General features: G+C 55.6%; 1 protein-coding gene across 7 annotated transcripts in view; it reads right to left on the reverse strand.

Moving 5' to 3' along the window:
- Window positions 1–18,097, reverse strand: part of TOGARAM2 (TOG array regulator of axonemal microtubules 2) — a 63,691-nt gene that overhangs the window by 37,014 nt on the left and 8,580 nt on the right. For 4 of the 7 annotated variants that reach the window (XR_011426129.1, XR_002800239.2, XM_014731233.3 and 1 more), the window contains exons 1-6: window positions 16,777–17,209; window positions 7,877–8,004; window positions 5,914–6,027; window positions 4,073–4,354; window positions 3,503–3,714; window positions 2,475–2,665 (exon numbers count right to left, since the gene is read on the reverse strand). Coding sequence is in view for 5 of the 7 variants with exons in the window: in XM_014731233.3 (XP_014586719.1) it covers window positions 2,475–2,665; window positions 3,503–3,714; window positions 4,073–4,354; window positions 5,914–6,027; window positions 7,877–7,904 (827 nt within the window). In the remaining 2 variants the exon portion in view is untranslated. Of the gene's footprint in view, window positions 1–2,474; window positions 2,666–3,502; window positions 3,715–4,072; window positions 4,355–4,458; window positions 4,539–4,803; window positions 5,083–5,913; window positions 6,028–7,876; window positions 8,005–16,776; window positions 17,210–18,097 lie in introns of those variants that run through there. The other 3 variants (XM_070235635.1, XM_070235634.1, XM_070235636.1) reach the window with 2 other exon arrangements.

Consider the following 18,097-nt stretch of genomic DNA (forward strand, 5'->3'; position numbering starts at 1 on the left):
AAGTGAGTAAATGGATGGGGAGATGGATGGCCAAATGAAAGAAGTGGCAGTAGAGGCTTCTTCCCACTCATTTGCTAGCAAGTCTCCCAGAGTCAATGGAGAGAAATCTATGTCACAACAAATGGCAAGTGGGTGGATATGGATTGTGTGAGTAACCCATACCAGGTCCCAAGCTTGACAGCATGGGAGCCACAGAGATATCGAGATATGGCCCTTGCCCTGTAGTTCTCCAAGTTAAAGAATAGAACAAGGTTTAAATAAAAGTTGAACAAATCAATGAAAGGGGTGGTCATGGAGTCCACGGGCTGGGTGCCATGTGGACAGTGCAGAGAAGGCAGTTCCCCTCCTTGCCACCCCAAGGAGGATACGGAAGACCTTAGAGCTAGGGTAGGCTAGACGTGGAGCTGACTGGGGGCGGGGGCGGTGAACAGGCAAAGGTGAAAGGCTCTTGTTGGGGCTGCAGGGATCGGGGAAGGGAGGTGACGTCCAGGGTCGGCACACCCACACACAGTCTGGAGTTGGGGAGGCTCTTGCAGGTCAGCACAGGAGGAAGAGTGTGGAGTGGTGGGCTGGGACACCCTGAATGTCAGACTGAGGAGACTTGTCTTTAAGCTGCTTCCACCAGGAAGTCAATAAAGATGAAGTGCATGGAAGAGGCTGTGGGGGTGGGGGCAGGGTGGGAAGGAGGATGTGAAAATGAAAGACTAGAATGCAGAGCCAAGGGCTGCAAGGAGACAGGCTAGCAGCTATCGGGGGAGGGCAAGAGGGGGCCGGTACGTGCAAGCTGAGAGGAAGGGCAGGGAAGAGAAAGGGATGGTAGCTTTTGTTGTTTTTCTTGTTGTTTAAGAAAAATCTGATGGGGTATGGCAATCTGTTAGGAACAGGAGGCAATAGGAGCAAGAGTCAAAGATGATGCCAAAATTAGAAGATCAAAGAGAATGCCCGCACCATGATGGAAATCAGGAGGTCAAGGCAGGGAGGCAGTTTAGGGGAACATGAGGTGCTCTGCAGCGTTGCTGTGATGGTGGCACATCCTCACTTCCTCCCTCTGATGCTGGATCTGCATCAGCCGTGAGGATGCTAGGGATGCCCAACAGGAGGATGGAAGCATGGAGCTTGACTCTGGGGAGACCTCAGGGCAGAGCAGGGGATGCACAAGTCACCCATCCACACATGGTGGGTGGAAGCCACGTGTACAGATAAGATTCCAGGGGAGAACAAGGAGATGGGAGCAAAGGGCCCTGGAACCAGTTTCAGCAACAGCCACATTTGAGAGACAGATGAAAGAGGTGCGCAGGAGACTGCCTGGAAGGTGGAGAAGCAGGCGTAAAGTCAGGAAGCCGAGGAAGGAGAAGAGTTCAAGGGAATCAACAGCTCAAACGACACAAAGAAGTCAACAGCAATGAGATGGGAGGAAAGGCCACTGTTCTGGGGCCAGAGAGTCATTATAGCCATCAAGAACACCTCTCAGAGGGGAGGAAGAGGCACATGTCAAGCAGGAAAGGAGGAGGAAGTGTCCGATGGTGAGGAAGGAGTGATCGATGGAGCAGGCGACTCTCTGAGGAGGCTGATGGCAAGAGTCAAGCAGAGAGCTCAGATCCAGGAGCAGATCCGCGGATGGGTTCCCACACGTCAGCAGGGTTGGTGGAAGATGCACACATGGGTATGGACAGAAGGGAAGGCAGCACGGGAGACAGAGAGAGAGAAGCAGCTTGAGAGAAATAGAATTCAGTACATCAGGCCTCAACGAAATGAGAGAAGGAAGTCACAGCAGGAACTTGACTGGTGACCCACGCTGGGTGAGCCAGGCCCATAGACCGTGAGCTCATTCTCTCTCTTTCCCCACGACACTTTCTCTCACACACACGCACCCGTGCACACACTTGCTCCGATATTAGTCTGGACTGACACAAGGCCATCTTGTTCTTGGCCATCTTGAAAGCACTGTCTGTCCCACTTACAAGCCATAAACCCAGATTCAAAACAACACTGAGACCTCTACCTGACTGGTTCCCAATCTTTTTTGGATATGAAGACCCCTTTTTAAGTCCAAAAGTTTTGTGGGCTACCCTTTCTCCCACCCCAAAGCCTCATGATGATGCTTGTATTTTTAGTATCCATTAAGAAAATATATAACAAAGAGCTACCATGAATTCAATAGAGCTTTAAAATAATTAGTATTTTATTTATCACTGCAGCAACCACATATATCAGGAAACTGGTAGAAAATGGAGGCTGAGACATTGTTTATTAAGCCCATACCCCCAGCTGGCCGGAGTCAAGGATCAGAGGAGGGCAACAAGGCTGCGGCCTCCCCAGGTCTGTGGCCCACGGCTAGGGGACACTGCCCTTCACATGCCCAGTCCCTCGGAGCTCTGCCCTGGGTGGAGGTTCAACCTTGGGGAGCCCAAGAGGATCTTGGGGGGATAGAAGGAGAGAGGACTGAACGGTAGTTTTGATTTAGGACTACTTACTGTGTTTGGGGGGCCTTCAGGCCCGTGAGACTGGCCTGGCCTGGAGGCAAGAGTCTCGGAAGGGAGCCAGCAGCACAGGAGGACGTCCCAGTGGGCACGCCAGCCTTTGGGATGGGTGGGATCACAATGCCCCCCAGTGACTTGTGCATCTTCTCGTCATGGCAGTGCAGGTATTGCCGGGAGATCTGCACCTGAGAGCCAAGGTCAGGGAGGGTTCTGGTCCACAGAAACATCCTACTCTGGATGCTCACCTCCCGGGCACCTCACACAGGGCAGCCCTTTCTATCAGGAGCCACCTGGGTGACGGTGCTGAGAAGTGTCCTCTGGTTTGTCTTCCTAGCCACACAACCCTGGGAGCCCTGGAAAACTCATTGTTTCCTTTCCACTCCAGGCGAGAAGACTGGGGGGTCCCCTCACCCCTACTCCAATCCCTTTGGTTGTTATTATTATTTGGTTTTTATGTTCTTCTCAGTTCCAAAATCCTAGAATGTCAAAACTGGAAAGGATCTCCAAAAACATTTGATCCAATCTCCTCTTTTCATAGATATGCAAACTGGGGCCTAGAGAGAGGAGTGACTTGCCCAATGTCACACAACCAGTGAGGGGGCAGACTGGAAACCAGAGTTCTAATTTTCTGCATCCTAGCCCAGCATTCTTTCCTCGCCACCACATGACCTCGCCTAAAATGGGGAGGGTCAGAAGCATGAGGAATTCTGAAACATTTCGACCAGAGAAGGCCTAGTGACCACCAAATGAAGGACAGATGGTCACACAGCCTCTGCTTGAGCAGGAGCTCAGCACCTGTGGGGCAGCCACCCAGAACTTCCAGGCCAGCTCCAAAGGTTTGGGATGCTGTGGGGGAAGATGAGAGGAGGGCCCCAAGCCCTTCCCAGTGCGGCCCCATCCACGAGGACAGCCCCTGAGATACCTCTAGGGAAGCTAAGGGCTCAAGAACAGGGGCTAGGGAAGGATAGACAGAAAGACAGAAGAAGAAGGAGACAAGACTCAGACGAGTCGAGTCACCTTACCTCCTGGGCACCGGGTCTCAGCTCCTGAGGACCCTGACTGCTCCCAAGTGGATCCAGGCTCTTCTCCTTGGCTCCGCTGGCCTCGGGGGTGGTGGGGATGCTCTGGATGGGAGGCATAGGCCTGGGCACCCTCAGCAACCTCTGAGAGGTGGCCCGGGGCATGGTACTCCTCAGGGCAACTCCTTTGGCGCCTCCCCCAGGATCCAGAGAGGCTGTATGGGATGGGGATGGGGAATAAGTCAGTCCCAGGAACACAGGAATTGGGGGCTAATTCAGATGCTGGCAATAGGCCCCTACGTCCTGGGCAAGGCTGGGATGGTGAGGGAGGAGGACAGATCCGCCCGGCCCCACCCCCACCCCACCACTAGACTGCACAAGCAGATGGTCCTGAGAGTCCTTTCCCACTTCGGTAAAATTTGACGGAAAATGCCAGTCAAAGTCCCCTATTTAAAATCCAAAGGCAGGTCGGGTAGAAAGGGAAACAAAATCAGTCCTAGATTAGGAGTGATTAGGCCTGGGGTCCCTGACCTTGGAACGGATGAGTGGCGGGTAGGCAGGGCCGAGGCTCACCTCGGGCAGATGCTGCCAAGCCCTCGGAGAGCCTCCTTTTCTTGAGCTTGTCCTTGATCTGGGTGGTGTCCCGGGCCACACTGTTGGCCTCCGACTCCAGCGAGAGGAGGGGCACCAGGGGGTGGGGCCCCAGAGACAGGGCCCCGAGGTTCCCGGGGTGGCCATTTCTGGCCTGCCAGCCCTTCCGGCGAGCATCCAACTTGAGGCTGCCAGGGTCCCCATGCCCACTCAAGAGCTGCGATGGCTTCTCTGGCAGGATGCTTGGCGTTGGCTGGAGGGAAGCTGAGGGAGACAGAGGCAAGAGTGGGTTAACACACAGCACCCAGGGTGGCACCAGGCACAGCAAACTCTTTGGTGTCGCTTCCTTGCAACAGTCGGCCGCTCACCTGGTGAGTCCCAGTCATTCAATGTTTCCATCACTCCTTGTCTCATTCATTCATTCAACAGTATCTATGAGGCCTGCAACCTGAACAAGACCTGTGTCATGAGGCACTCAGAGGATGAAAAGGGGAATCAACACGCAGCCCTATCAGAAGCACAGATGAGAGGCCATAAACACTCAGGGAAGGCCTTCTACCCGGGACCACCATCCACCAATCTCCAGGACCCAACCAATTCATTCAATTTTATGGGGCCCCTGACATACACCAAACACAAATTGAAAAGAGAAGTTCAGGTTGTTCACAGCAAAGCATGCTCCCATGCAGACACCAGTTTATCCAACTACTCACTCAACAAACATTCGATGAGCATCGAGTGTGCACCAAGCACTGTCCAGGCAGTTGGAGAGGCAGAGACGTGTGAGGTACAGTCTTTATCACTAAAGGACTTTCAGTCTCTTAGAGAAATAAGCTGTGTCCCTAGATGGGCTCATTACAAGGTAAAATGTGAGATGTGCCATAAGAGAAATATCAACAAAATGCTTTGTGCACGTCGAGGAGGAGGATGAGGATCTGGAAAACCTTCAAGAAGTCGTGGTGTTTGCACTGGGCCTTGAAGGAGCCTGGACCCTGGAGGCGCCGGGGAAAGCACACAAACAGACCAGCTTTCAGAATCTCTGCCACACACGTAGGCAGCACTTCTTGGAGCGCCTTGATGTAACCCACGAGACCCTGATGCCCAGGCCACAGACACTGGACCGGGCCTGGCACCAGACCCAGGGAAAGCCGGACTCAGTGCCAGCCACAGACCTGTAAGGGGACTGGCCTGAGAGAGGGCGAGTAACCAGAACAATCAGACTCCCCATCCAGAACACTGGAACTGCAGCTATGCAGAGAAGACCGTCTGCAGCTGGAAGCTAAAGCAGGAAGTCGCGGAGCAGAAAGTGGAGGAGAAGCTGAGGGGGTGTCCTGAAAATCACCACTCCAGCAGCGGTGGCTCCAGAGGTGCCCACTTCCCCACCACCACCCTGGATGCTGGACGTCCCCCAGACCCCGAAGTGTGGGGCTGCAGACCCTGTCTTCCCAGGGCTCATGGGGCTTCCCCTCGGGTTCTAGGCGAGCCAGGTACATGCTTCCCTGTTCTGAGGGTCACCCTCACAACACCTCCATCCCCTGAGACAGAATTGAAAAGACACACCTGAAACCAAAGGCCATTTTCAGCAGGGACTACAAGAAAAATAACACATGCTGGTAGCCTGAGGACACAGCCAGGCATCTAAACACACCCGTCTCATCCCTCCAGGAAGAGGCCCAAGCTCTGATCTGAGGCCACTGGCCCTGATTGGGTAGCTGCCAAGTGGGATCCCCCATTCTCTACCCAAAATCCCCAGAGAGACTGCCCAGAGCACTCAAAGGCCAGTTGGTGTGATCAAGTGACCAGGCCAGGCCCTCCCATCTCACCTTCTCTGTAGGTCTGCGGGCCGGAATCACTGCTTCCACCCAGGAGAGTGCGGGGCCCAGCACTGGTCCGAGGGACACTCCCACAGTACACAGCCACCGGAGCCAGAACCTTGGCTGGGGACGGAACCACGAGGAGAGCAGCATCTTAGAGTCATCTGAGGCCCATCCCCCACACTAGAGCCTGGCCCTCAGATGTGGGCCTGCCACCCCAAGCCCACCTGCCAGGGCACCAGGGTCCCCTCTCGGCCTGGCTGCCCCCTCCCTGCTCACACTCTGTGGTCCTTCTCCCTCCGGCTCTGCTCTACACCCAGCACCACAATGCCTCAGTCTGGGGCTCCGCTCCTCCACCACCCCTGCCCCCCGCCTCTGTCCCCTGCACGTCTCACACTAGCTGCTCTCCCTGGGCCGCCCTCTCACTGCCAGGACCTTAATTTCCACCTTCACACGGTAACCCCCAACCTGTGGCTTCGGCCCCCAGGGGCAGGACAGTGTCCCACCAGCTGCTCAGCTCCCCTCTGCTGGGAGCCCTCGAGCACCTCATCGGCTGTCCTGCACCGACCCTTCCCCTTCTCTCCTAAGCTCTCCAGCTCAGCAAACGGCACCATTGATCCCTACCGCAGATGTATATGAAGTGCTGCCCTGTCAGGGACTCTGCCCCTCACAGTCCCGGGTGGCACAGTCATGGGCAAGGCTGACTCCGTCCTCAATGGGACCTGAAGTCTGGGGGGGAGACAGCGAGCAGGAACGGTGTGGGGCCATGAGCCCTAGCCAGGGGCGGACCGGCAAGGCTTCCCGGGGGGAGAGTCAGGATAAGGGGAGCCTTGCCTTTGAGAAGTCTTGCCCTGCGCTCCCACGGTGCCCCAGGCACACCTCTGTTTTCTCCTCTCCCGTCCTGGCCTCTCCAGGTCTGGCCCTGTGCATCCTGGGGCAGAGACACCATCCTATTCATCTTTGTAGTACCTGCTCTTAGTAGGCAATTAGATGTTTGTGAGCTGAACCTCAGGACCATCCATGGAGCCCTAACGCACCACCTGGAGAAGCCACTACCAAGGTGGAAACCCAGCACACCCACCCCTGGGGTGGAAGGTCCCTAGACTAGGAGTCTGGATTCTCGTCCTGTTTCTGTCACCTGTGTGACCTTGAGGAAATAAGTTAACCTCTCTGAGTCTCGGTTCCCAGTTTGGTAAAAAAAAGGAGTTGTACAGGACCAGGGGCTCATACAGTCATACCTGCATTCTATTTCTAGATTTCTAGATTTTTCTTAAGCCTTCAGCACCTCCCGCTGCCCTACAAGAATCTAATGTCAGGCAGGCTCTGATGCAGCCCTAAATCATGCCGTTGTCTTCACCTCAATACCTCAAAGCCCCAGGGTACTCTGCCCTGAGCATAATGACCTCTTTCCTGAACAGCATCCCAGGTTCTCTACGTTCCTCCCCCATGCTCGCCTGGCCTCTGCTCCAGCCTCTCCGGGGAGAAGCAGCCCTCCACCTCACAAGCACTCGCTCTGTCTGGGGCAGGACCCATCGACCGCTCACTCTCCAGAGGAAACTGAGGCTCACACAGTCGGCTCCCAGGCCTGGAACCCCACCTCTGGACACTGAGCTGGCCACACAGTTCACACTCTCCTGCCTCGTCAGCTGAGGAGACGGGGACACAGCCCCACCCCAGGCCCCGGCCCCACAGCCTCTGCCCACGCACAGACTCCCACCCCAGAACCGGTCAGCCCCTCAGCCAGGCACCGGCTCAGAGAGTGGAGGCAAAGCTCAGGCCGAGTCCCTAGGACACTCCAAATCTGTCCTTGGGCCAGGGAGCCCCCGGACAGCCAGCTGCGCAGGGAGGGCCAGCATCCACTGGGCTGGGATGGGAAGGCACAGCCACCTGGCTCCATCTCCCAGGCAGATCACAGCCCTGCGGAGAACCCGAGGAGACCCCCGCCCCCATGGTCTCGCTCGGTGCCCTTTACCTGGGGGGACAGCATCACGGGTGCCCATGCCCTGGATGGAGAAGGGGCCTGGGAGGTTGTCCAGAGGCAGCAGCTATTTTGAGCCGTCCAGAGGTCCAGAGGGCCCCAACCTGTCAACACGCAGGGACCTGTGGTGGAGGGGCAGAGAGAAGTCAGTACCCACAGATAACAAATGCTTTCTAAACTCTCCACAGAAAGCCCATCAGGAGCTGAAGCATTCTCGTGATGAAAAATCTGTCCCTGGACCGAAGGACACTTCTCTGACATTTAGACTCTCTCGACACTCAGAGTTTCCAGGCGCCAAGGCTGCGTGACTGGGTGGTGCTCATTATGAAGAGTGTCCAGGAAATCCCGAACCTGGCTTCCATGCGGTTTTGATGTGGGCACCTTAGGGTCTCGGGGATGGTGGAATTCATCACGGGGAATCTGACATGTTTCTCCATCAGTTTCTATGCTCTTCAAAAACCCAGCACTCTACCAGCTGCCCTGGAGGCTCAGGATGGACGTTGAGCTTTATGTCCCCACTCATCACTCCAGTATCTGGCGACATCTCCCAGAAACCAGCTCTCTAGTTTTCCTTCAGGACACGCCTGCCTCCATCTGCATGACATTCTTGGTCCTGTTTCTCACCTCACTGACCAGGCCAATCCTCTGAGCCTCTCAGCATTTCATTGTCCTGTGGCTGACCACTTGAACTCACCATGCCCCTTCCCTGCCTCCCGTGAACCTCGGGGGTCAGTCATCAGCTCTTGCCCTTGACCTAACTTCATTCTCTTTCCATGTGACAAGGGTCTCACCACAGACTCTGTGGCTTCACACGATTTTATAAATTCCTTGCTGAGATAACAGGGACCCATTTTCACCCTGACAGGCAGGGAGGTGGACGGGTGATGTTAATTAGTGATAAAATTGGGGGTAAAGGCCACATCTCCCAATCTCTGCTCGAGAGCAGCTCCCTTGAGATATCACCTGGGGACACGGCAGGATGCAGTGCCAACTTCCTTTTGCTGAGCGACAAATCCCAACTCGGGAACTGAGGAAGCCCGCCTTCCATCTGGAAGCCAGCCCGCCACCGTCCCCACCCAGGCCCCAGCAGGCAGAGCAGCTCCTGGCAACCCTCCTGGCCAAACAGAGATGCCAGCCCAGCCCAGCTGCCCCGGCCCCAGCCAGCCCTTGTCCCAGCTTATGACCTTGAGCCCCTCGGTTCTCTGTCTGAGGAGAACTTTCCTCACAACCAGGGGAGAAGGCAGCTCCCTGTCTGCCGGCTGGTAGGATAAGCATTTGGCCACATGCTAGTGACAAGCAGCCAGGAATGTCCACGAGACAGAGCACTCCTCCTGAGCAAGGTGGCGGAAGATTGACTCCACAGGATCCAGCATCCCATCCCTCCCCCAGTGAGCTGGGAGAGAGACAAGAGATTGGCAAGGCAGCTGTTTCCTGCAAAGGAATGTTCCAGGAGGGGACAGACCTTCCACAGCTGAATTAAAGCAAACAAGCTGGAGCCCAGGCCTTGGGGACAGTGAGGGCTGCGGGCCCCACAGACCCCTGCTACCCATATCTAACCAGAGCGCAGACTTTCTATGCTAGTTATACGTAGAAAAGCAATATTTAGCTACAGCCCTTGTTTCAATCTCGGCTGCAGCTCAGAATCACCTGGGAACTGATTAAAATTACAGATTCCAAGGGCCCACCTTAGGCCTCCGCTGAGTTAGTCTTCTAGGGAGCAGGCCACAGGATGTGTCTGGTTTTTTCCTTAACTGCTGAGTGATTTTGATGTTCCAACAGCATTGAGGACCATTGGGCTATAGCTCAGACTCACTTCACAATAAGAGTGCAGTCTTATTTCTCACCTGAGGCTGTCAAAGTGGTGATTGCTGCCCCAGTTTCCCCAAAGTGGTCACTCTCTAGGAGGCTAAAGAAAAGATTGGGAGCTGCCTGAGTACAGATAGCATAGGGTTCAGCTGCCACCTCCACTGAAAAGGGCCTTCTGAACCCGACCATCCCCTGCCCCACCCACCACTGACTCCTCAGCAGGCCAAACGGCCCTGGCCAAGACAGCCCCCATTACTCCGGGCCCTGAGGACAACCAGCAGTACAGAGAGGAAGCCCAGATCCACTCCACAGCCTGCCAAGGCAGCCCAGCAGACAGAGCCCCTTTTAGGCCTCCCCTGCCTGTGTCTACACCTTTGACCCGCAGGCCCTCAGGGTCCACAGGTAGGATCTCCTAGGCTCCTGTCCAAGGGGAGGTGGCTATAGCTGCATAGGGACAAACAACCATGTCTCAAGTCTTTCATGAGCACCATGGGTGGAATCTCCCCAGGAAAGTCATTTAGGCCCAGGACATGGTGGGAACTTAAAGATCCATGTCCAAACTACAAAAACCAGAATCAGAAATTCCAGCCCGAATGTGGACAAAGCTTTGGGGTTTAGCATGGACAGCACTTAGCCTCTGACCCCCAAGGCACAATTCACTGAGCCCCTGTTCGTACCCAGCACTCTTCTGGACACCAAGGAGTGACTGTCCCCTATTGGAACAGCCCTGAACTAAAGGGCTAACAGCCAGTGGGTTCTGGGGACCAGGGTTCCATTCTCACTCCCTGATGCTCTGGATTGCCCGAGATGGCTAGCTGCTCCCTTCTCAGCCTCAGTTTCCCAGCTCAGGAATGGGGTGGCCCAAGGTAACTGACCGTTGTCCACTCCTTCCACTAAAGCTGTGGCTACCGAGGTTCCATGGTTATCAGCACCAAGGAATGAAGGAAGGTCACAGAAGGGACTCAGGTTTCAAGTGGGAAGGAAACAAAAGCTAGGACTGCCCCATAAAGAAGGTCAGCCCCAAGGACAAAATCCCAACCTCCATGTGCCTCGCATGGCCCGCAGGGAGCTAGTGCCCCGCTTCGTGTCCACCCTGGTCCCGAGGGAGCTGGGCAGAGACCAATCCCGAGAGAACAGCCCTCAGACAGGAGAGCAGGGAAAGGCTCTGCGGTGGGAGGAGGGATTAGAGCAGGGAGACCAGGGCAGGGATGCGCCCTGATCCTGGGGCGCAGCCTCCCCTCCCCCCCAGGGCTGCGGCTACAGAAGCTTCCTCCACATGGCCATGACACAACCCATTCTCCCCTTAGAGGCTTCTGAGAGACGTGTCCTAGTGAGTCAGAGATCTCAGCCCCTCAGGCATGTTCAGTGGGAACAATCAAGAAAGGGAGGAGGGGAAAGACAGGGGAGTTAACAAACCTAGTTACTGAACCCAAAACTGTGTCCCCCACTGAAATACACTCTGAAGAGAGGCCTCCGATCTGGGCAGCCCTCCCCTCCCACACTCCTGCCCGGGGATGCTCCTGAATGCCCCCCTAGGGACACCTAGAACTCTGGCTCTGGGGTCAGACAGCTGGGTTAGATCCCCGCCCTTGTCCCCTGGTATTAACTTGGGAAAGTTATGTAATTCCTCTGAGTTTCGATTTCTTCATTTGAAGAAATGTCCTAATAAAGGGTATTGTTAGGATTAAATAAAGTCATGTGCAAAACCAGTTTAGTACTACTGCTGGTAGATGGTCAATAAGGTGAGGTCTGTACTCTTCCTCCCCACCCTCATGCACACACATGCACACATATGCACACATGCACACCCACACTATCTTCAGAGTTACGATGGGCCAGTCCTCCTTTCCTACAAGAGAGACCCAAGTGACAGAGGCGTCCCTCACGAGGAGGAGAGAGACGTGTCTGTAGAGTGAGAGGCGCACACCACGCAGGCCCTCAACCTCCTGCGGTTCTTGCCCAGGACCCACGCTGCCACGTGAATGCTCCCCGCAGTACCCGGCAGAATGCAGTCCGTCCTAGGCTGAGATGGGCACTCAGGGAGACCAGCAGTGCTGGCTGACCTGGACTCTGGAGACGCTCCACGGAAGAGCAGCGTCCTTGCTGGGCCGGGAAGGAAGCGGGATCTAGATGGGTAGGGAAATGGGAAGGGCAAGCAGGCTGAGGAAACGGTCTGAGCGGAGGCCTGGGGGAACAAACGGACCTGTGAGTTTGGGGTCTGGAGGGAGGGCCCGAGTCTGGGAAGGCGGGTGAGGGCGGGATGGGGAGATGGGCCATGGGCCTCTTCTGCAGTCAGAGGGAACTCCAGAGGGTGGTGAGGAGAGGAATGATGTCATCTGACTTGTGTTTTCATGCAGACCCCTTGAGTGAGACCTGGGAAGGACTTCCTAGGGAAGGAAGCCTTTGACCAAATTTTAGGACTGAAACCAAGAGACCACTAGCCCAGAGAAAATATGCGAATGAGTCAAGATTTGCCGCTAGCTATTGACAGAGTTTAGACTGGGCAGAACACCCCTTCCTGTGCCCCAGGCTGTCTCCCTGAGGGCAAGGAGTGACGCCCCCACACCCCACCCCACCCCCCTCATCATACACACCCCTCCCCCTCCCCCCACGGGAGGCAGCCGTCCCCTAGACCTCCAGGGCAAGCTCTAGACATTCTCAGGTGACCTATGGGACTCTGACCTCCTGGGTTCAGTTTATCACTGAAAGTCTGAGATCCACTCACTCATTCAACCACACTCTAGGAACTAGGACACAACGGGAAAGGAGACTAAATTCCAGCACCTATGAGCTGTGTGACCACAGGCATGTTACCAAACTTCTCTGAATCCTAGTTTCTTTAACTGCAAAAATGGAGATGTTGCCTATCCCGCTTCAACAGTATATTCAATCAAATGCAAAAATCGCTTAGTCCTGGGTCTAGCCCCCAGCAAGTAATCGATACCCAGTGGCATTAGTATCGTTGCCCTGAACAAAGCTCGCAGCAGCTGCAGGCGGAGGACAGGTTTGGGTGGACAGGGTGGGAGGCTGTGGAAATAATCCCGGAGAGAGAGGATAAGAGTCTGACTTGCGGCAGAGGTGGTTCGAATGGGCACAGGGGGAGATCTGAGAACTATTTAGGAGGCAAATCAACAGACCATGAGACTGAATAGATTGGGGGCTGGAGGGAGTCTCGCCTGAGTGCAAGGTTCTGGCGTGGGGGCTGGGGGACCGGGTGCCGTTGGCTGCCCAGATGGTGAACACGGGAGGAGGTGCCAGCCTGGGAGAGATGCTGAGTCCTGGTTGGCACAGGCTGGTTTGTGGCTCTTCCAGGACTGCCAGGGGAAGGCACCCAGAAAGCAGCTGGTCTGAGGCTCCAGGGACGGAGGGCTGGGCTAGAGCTCCAGACCTGGAAACCCCCGGTAATCAGACAGCGATTGAAGCCCCGAGAGTAGACTCGACAGTGAGAAGACCTGGCCAAGTGCCCAGAGCAAGGACAGTCAGGGAGGCTGGGAGAGGGTGCCAGGAAAGCCGAGAGAGGAGAGTGAGCAGAAGTGTCAACTCAGTAAGGCCTGGGGAAAGCCATGTGACCATTGGGGAATATCCAGAAGGTTAGGGAGCATGTGGGGAACTGGAGGTCACAGAAAGGAGTGCTGGAAGGTCAAGAGTGCTGACAGCCAGCACAGACCACTCTTTGGAAATGTTGGATGAGAAAAGGAGGAGGGAGCCTGGGTGGTAGCTGGGGAGGAGCGAGCAGGGACGAAGCTTGTGCTGTTTCCTTGCTTGCTTGTTCTCTGTGTCTTTTTAAGGATAGACATTACTGGAGCATATTCATAGCAGGAGGGACAGAGCCAGGGGAAGGGACAGGCTGGAGACGTGGAGGGAGGAAGGGGAAAGAACAGAGCAGCATCCCAGAGCTCACTGGGCAGAGAGAAGGGTGCAGGACAGGAGGCACTCGCCCAGGCCGGAGGACGGCACCAGTCCTCGGGCACTGAGGAGGGCAGCCCAGGGCAGCCCAGGGGGAGCGGCAGGAAGGCGAGGATGGCCGTATTGGGAGGACTGTCCGTGAAGTAGGAGGTAAGACTGCCGAGCATGAGAGCTGGACTCAGGGATCTTTCAGATCAGTGAAGTTCTGCAACATGGCATATTTTGACCCCAGAAAAAACAAACAATTCTATACCTTTTCCCACCCCCACCCCAGCCAGATGCCTGGTCTTCATTAGCCTGGGGCAGGGCTGATGTCCACAACGACTCTCGTCTTCCAGATACTCAGCCACTCCTCGAGCTGGGAGTTCCAAGAGCCACCTCCACTCAAAACCGAGAGACTGAAACCCACCTCACCAGACTCTCTGGGAGGGGCATCCAATGGCCTTCCACTCAGGCTGCTGGCTCCAGCTGTGACCGGCACATGGGCCAGCAGGAGGGCAGTGCGCAGACGAGCCGGCCCCCTACCATAACTGCTCCTTTCCTGGGCCCTTCACCAGCTCTGGAGCGACAGCCACTGGCCGCAGATGCCACGTCCCCGCCATGGCATCATGTGGGGTCAACACTCCCGTGACCCCACTGTTCTGTCCTCCCGACAGTACGAGGCGCAGGTCAGCCAGGAGGACCACGGGAATTTAAAGAAATGCAGACCAGTGCCAAACACAGTGCCTGTAATAACTCAGTAACTGTGCGTAGCATGAATGAGTGAAGACATCAAAATTAAAGCACATCTTCCACACCACCTTGTTGAGAAGAGACTAAGTGAAGGAAACTAACATTCCTCAGTTCCAGGCTGCCACGTGCCAGGCACGGGGCAGGTGCTGCCAATTATTATGCCGTTTAACCTTTGAACTAGAGCAACAAGGCAGATATCAGTGTCCCCATTTTATAGATAAGATTGAGGCTCAGAGAGGTTAAGTAACCAGATCAAGGCCACAGAGCTCCTAAGTGTAAGCCTCAGGGCTGACGTTCTCTGCTCTTGGAGGTGGTGGAACAGAGCGTGCACTTAGGAGTCAACAGACTTGGATCAAGTCCCAGTGCCTGCCAGCCGTGTGACTTCCCACAGCCAAACTCCTCTGAGCACACAGCACGTCACTAAACTCCTCCAAGCCTCCTTTAACTGGAAAATGGAAATAATAATATGTCTCACAAGGTTATTGAGAGTATTCATGAAAATATGAAAAGCGTTTAATACCGTGTCTGGCCTCTAGCAAGTACCCAATAAACACTGGCTATTATTATTATTAATGTTTGTTTAATAACTATTTTACTGTGTGTGTTCAGGTGTTCAAGGAGAGGGAAAATGTTCTTTTTGAAAGTCTTGGGGCAGGGCCGGCCCAATGGGGCAGCAGTTAAGTTTGCACATTCTGCTTCGGCGGCCCAGGGTTCGCCGGTTTGGATCCTGGGTGCGGACATAGCACTGCTTGGCAAGCCATGCTGTGGTAGGCGTCCCGCAAATAAAGTGGAGGAAGACGGGCACAGATGTTAGCTCAGGGCCAGGCTTCCTCAGCAAAAAGAGGAGGATTGGCGGCAGATGTTAGCTGAGGGCTAACCTTCCTCAAAAAAAAAAAAGTCAGTCTTGGGGCAAGAAGCTACAGAGCCTAGGCTGGGTGGCCAAATGGAGGTGCCGCCTGGTGGAGCTGGCCGTCCTCCCACGGCAGGCGTCTTTGGGGTGAGCAGGAGGCAACAGGCAGGACACATAGAAGAGCAGCTCAGGTGCCACCTTGCTGGGAAACGCTGCAAGAGATCCTGTCTTGCCAGAACAGAGCCTGCTAAGGAGGCAGTGAGTGCCTGCATAGCATGTCCTCCCAAGACAGGGTGGATCTTGGGGTCAAGAGCCCAAAGCAGTGCTTCTCAAAGTATGTTATGCCCAACGCAGCTGAGGAATGCGGCCTGCTGTCCTATCTCCCAAGAAGGAGAACAGGAGGGTAGGGACAGAGGGGAAACAGAACAGAGGGCCGAGAGACAGGAGACCAGGGGAGGGGACCCAAGAGGAGGGACAGTGAGGAGCAAGAAAGGCCAGGGCGGGCACCCGGCTCCTGGGAATCAGGGAAACACAAACTAAAGTCAGAATGAAATGCTACCACCTGTCTGCCGAGATGGGCAAAAATTAGGATTCCAGATGATCCCACCTCATCTCTGATGAGACGCAGAGCGCCAGGGACTCACATCCGTGACGGGTGAGAGGTAACTGGGCACCGCCTCTCAAAGGCGTCTGGCTTTATCTGATAAAGTTAAAGACCTGCAAATCCTGCTCCTAGTATCCACCCTGGAGAAACTGAGAAAGAAGCATGAGAAGGTTCACAGCAGCTCTACTGATAACAGCCAAAATCTGGAAATAAGCCCAGTGCTCTGGAGGAAATACCAGCCCTTCCAGGGTCCTGGCCAGCATGGGCTCTTGTCCTGGAGCCGTGGTTCACAAACCCTGTTTCAGGAGCCCCAGATCTGCTCTAGAAAGGAATGCGATCATCTCCACAAGAGTAATAGCATCAACAAAAGCAGCTTCCGCTTAGCACAGGGGCTAACAGCTCGGTACCCTCCTTACAACCTCCACTCCTCACGAGCAGCCCCTGAGGGAGGCATTATGAGGAAACTGAGGCTCAGAAGGAAAAGAGACTAAGTCCACACAGCCAGTAAGAGGTGAAGCCAGAATTCGAACCCAGAGCTGAGACCCCCAAGGCCTGTGTGTTCCCCGGGCGCCACCGTGCCCCTAAGCAGAGAGCCTGCCAGCATGCCACCCCAACCCTCCCGGCACATTGCCCTCTGCACTCCCAGGAAGCCCCAGGCAGGTGGGTGCCTGGGCCACGTGGAGTTTACCCCCAAAGAGAGAGCTCTGACAGAGGCCATGGCCAGGAGGGGACAGCCCACAGCAGCCCTCCTTGCTTGGCTCATAGCACTCAGAGAACAGCCGTGCAACCTCCTCCAGAGCTGATGCAGGAAGGCCCAGAGAGAGGGAGGGACCTCCCAGCAGTCACACAGCCTCCATTTCATGGCATGATGCTTTTCCTCTCACGTGCCTTTTGTCCTCACTCCAGATCAGGTCCTTGATGCCCCTGCAAGGACTTCAGGTGCCCTGCCCTCCCCCCTCCCCGCTCAGATAGCTTGGTGGACATATCACCTCTCACCTCTCTGTCCAGAGGCCAAACCCCGTCACCAGAGGAATCCAGGTTCCATGGTCTCTCCACAGATGATGCTGCCTGTGGGTCCAGGGAGGCAAGGGCAGGGTGGCCCCACGTCTGACCTGCCCTGGCCCCAGCCCAGCCTTGCAGCCCTCGGCTGCGGGCTTCCTGTCTGGGCAGGTGTTGGGGCGGCTGCTGGCCCTGCTGCTGGCACCTCCTGCTCCCTGCCAGGCTCTCCTGGAATAAACAAGGCTGCATAGCAACCACTGCTCAGAAGGAGCCCACAGCTCCCTGCATGGGGGAGAGAGGGAGCCAGGAGACGGTTCCCCTTGGCCTCATTTCCCCTGGGGCTCACCAGGGCGCTGGGCACTCCCAAGTGGCCATCCTGTCCTGTGGGGCCACCGGAGAGAGAGCGCTGGGCCCACTGTGTGGCGACTGTGGCAAGGGAGGGAGTGGCAGGCTCAGGGCAGGGAGGCCCGCGGCAGTTAACCCCGGTTTTGCTGCAGTTGGTCTCTGGGCCCAGTTCCGGTTCAGCTCTCAAGCTGCTTCTAGAGGCAGAGCTGGCAGAGCTGGGTTTGAATCCTGATCCTGCTTCTTGCAGCTGTGTGACCCCAGCCAGGACTGAACCTTTCTCAGCCTCACTTTCCTTGTCTATAAAATAGGGCAAAAATAGTAATGACTTGACAGGGTTGCTGTCAGGATTGAATAGGGCAGCTGACAGGCTTGTGATTGTGTCTAGCCCATAGAAGGCCCTCCATCACTGGTAGCACCCTTCCCCAGAAATACTCACATAGCAGGAAGCCCGTGGCCTCCTCCCCAACCAGGTTCTACCGCCCCAACTTTTGGAAAATGTGAACCCTAGCAGCCGATGTGTGCTTCCTCATTGCGCCCAGGCTCTTGGATAGAAATCCCAAGCTGGTATCTCCCTGCCTCAAATGGCAACTGCTCCCACTCCTCACTCCACCCCCTTCCAACCCCCATCATCCAAGGGGCACAGAGGGAGGCAGAGGCTCACTGATTTTATGCAGCCTTGCAAAGAGCCACTCGCCCAAAGACACTAAGAACTTTTCCAGGCAGACCTCCCCATGTTCTTTACAGAGGAATCGGCAGGCGTGTGAAATACAGAGCAGGGAGAGATGGCGGGAGGCTGTTCACACATCCAGAAGGCCTGGCCGATGGAATCACTGCCCAGGGCTTGCTGACGGAACCCACACCGGGGCTTCCCAGCACTTTCCTGAGGTTCTCTCCTCTTCTCTGAGACACCACGGAGGACAGGCCCATGGGAGCCTCCTCTGAGTCCCTGGGAGGAGCAGCTTCATTAACCAAA

The sequence above is a fragment of the Equus caballus genome, chromosome 15 (assembly GCF_041296265.1).
Source record: "Equus caballus isolate H_3958 breed thoroughbred chromosome 15, TB-T2T, whole genome shotgun sequence".
NCBI classification, from domain to species: Eukaryota; Metazoa; Chordata; class Mammalia; order Perissodactyla; family Equidae; genus Equus; species Equus caballus.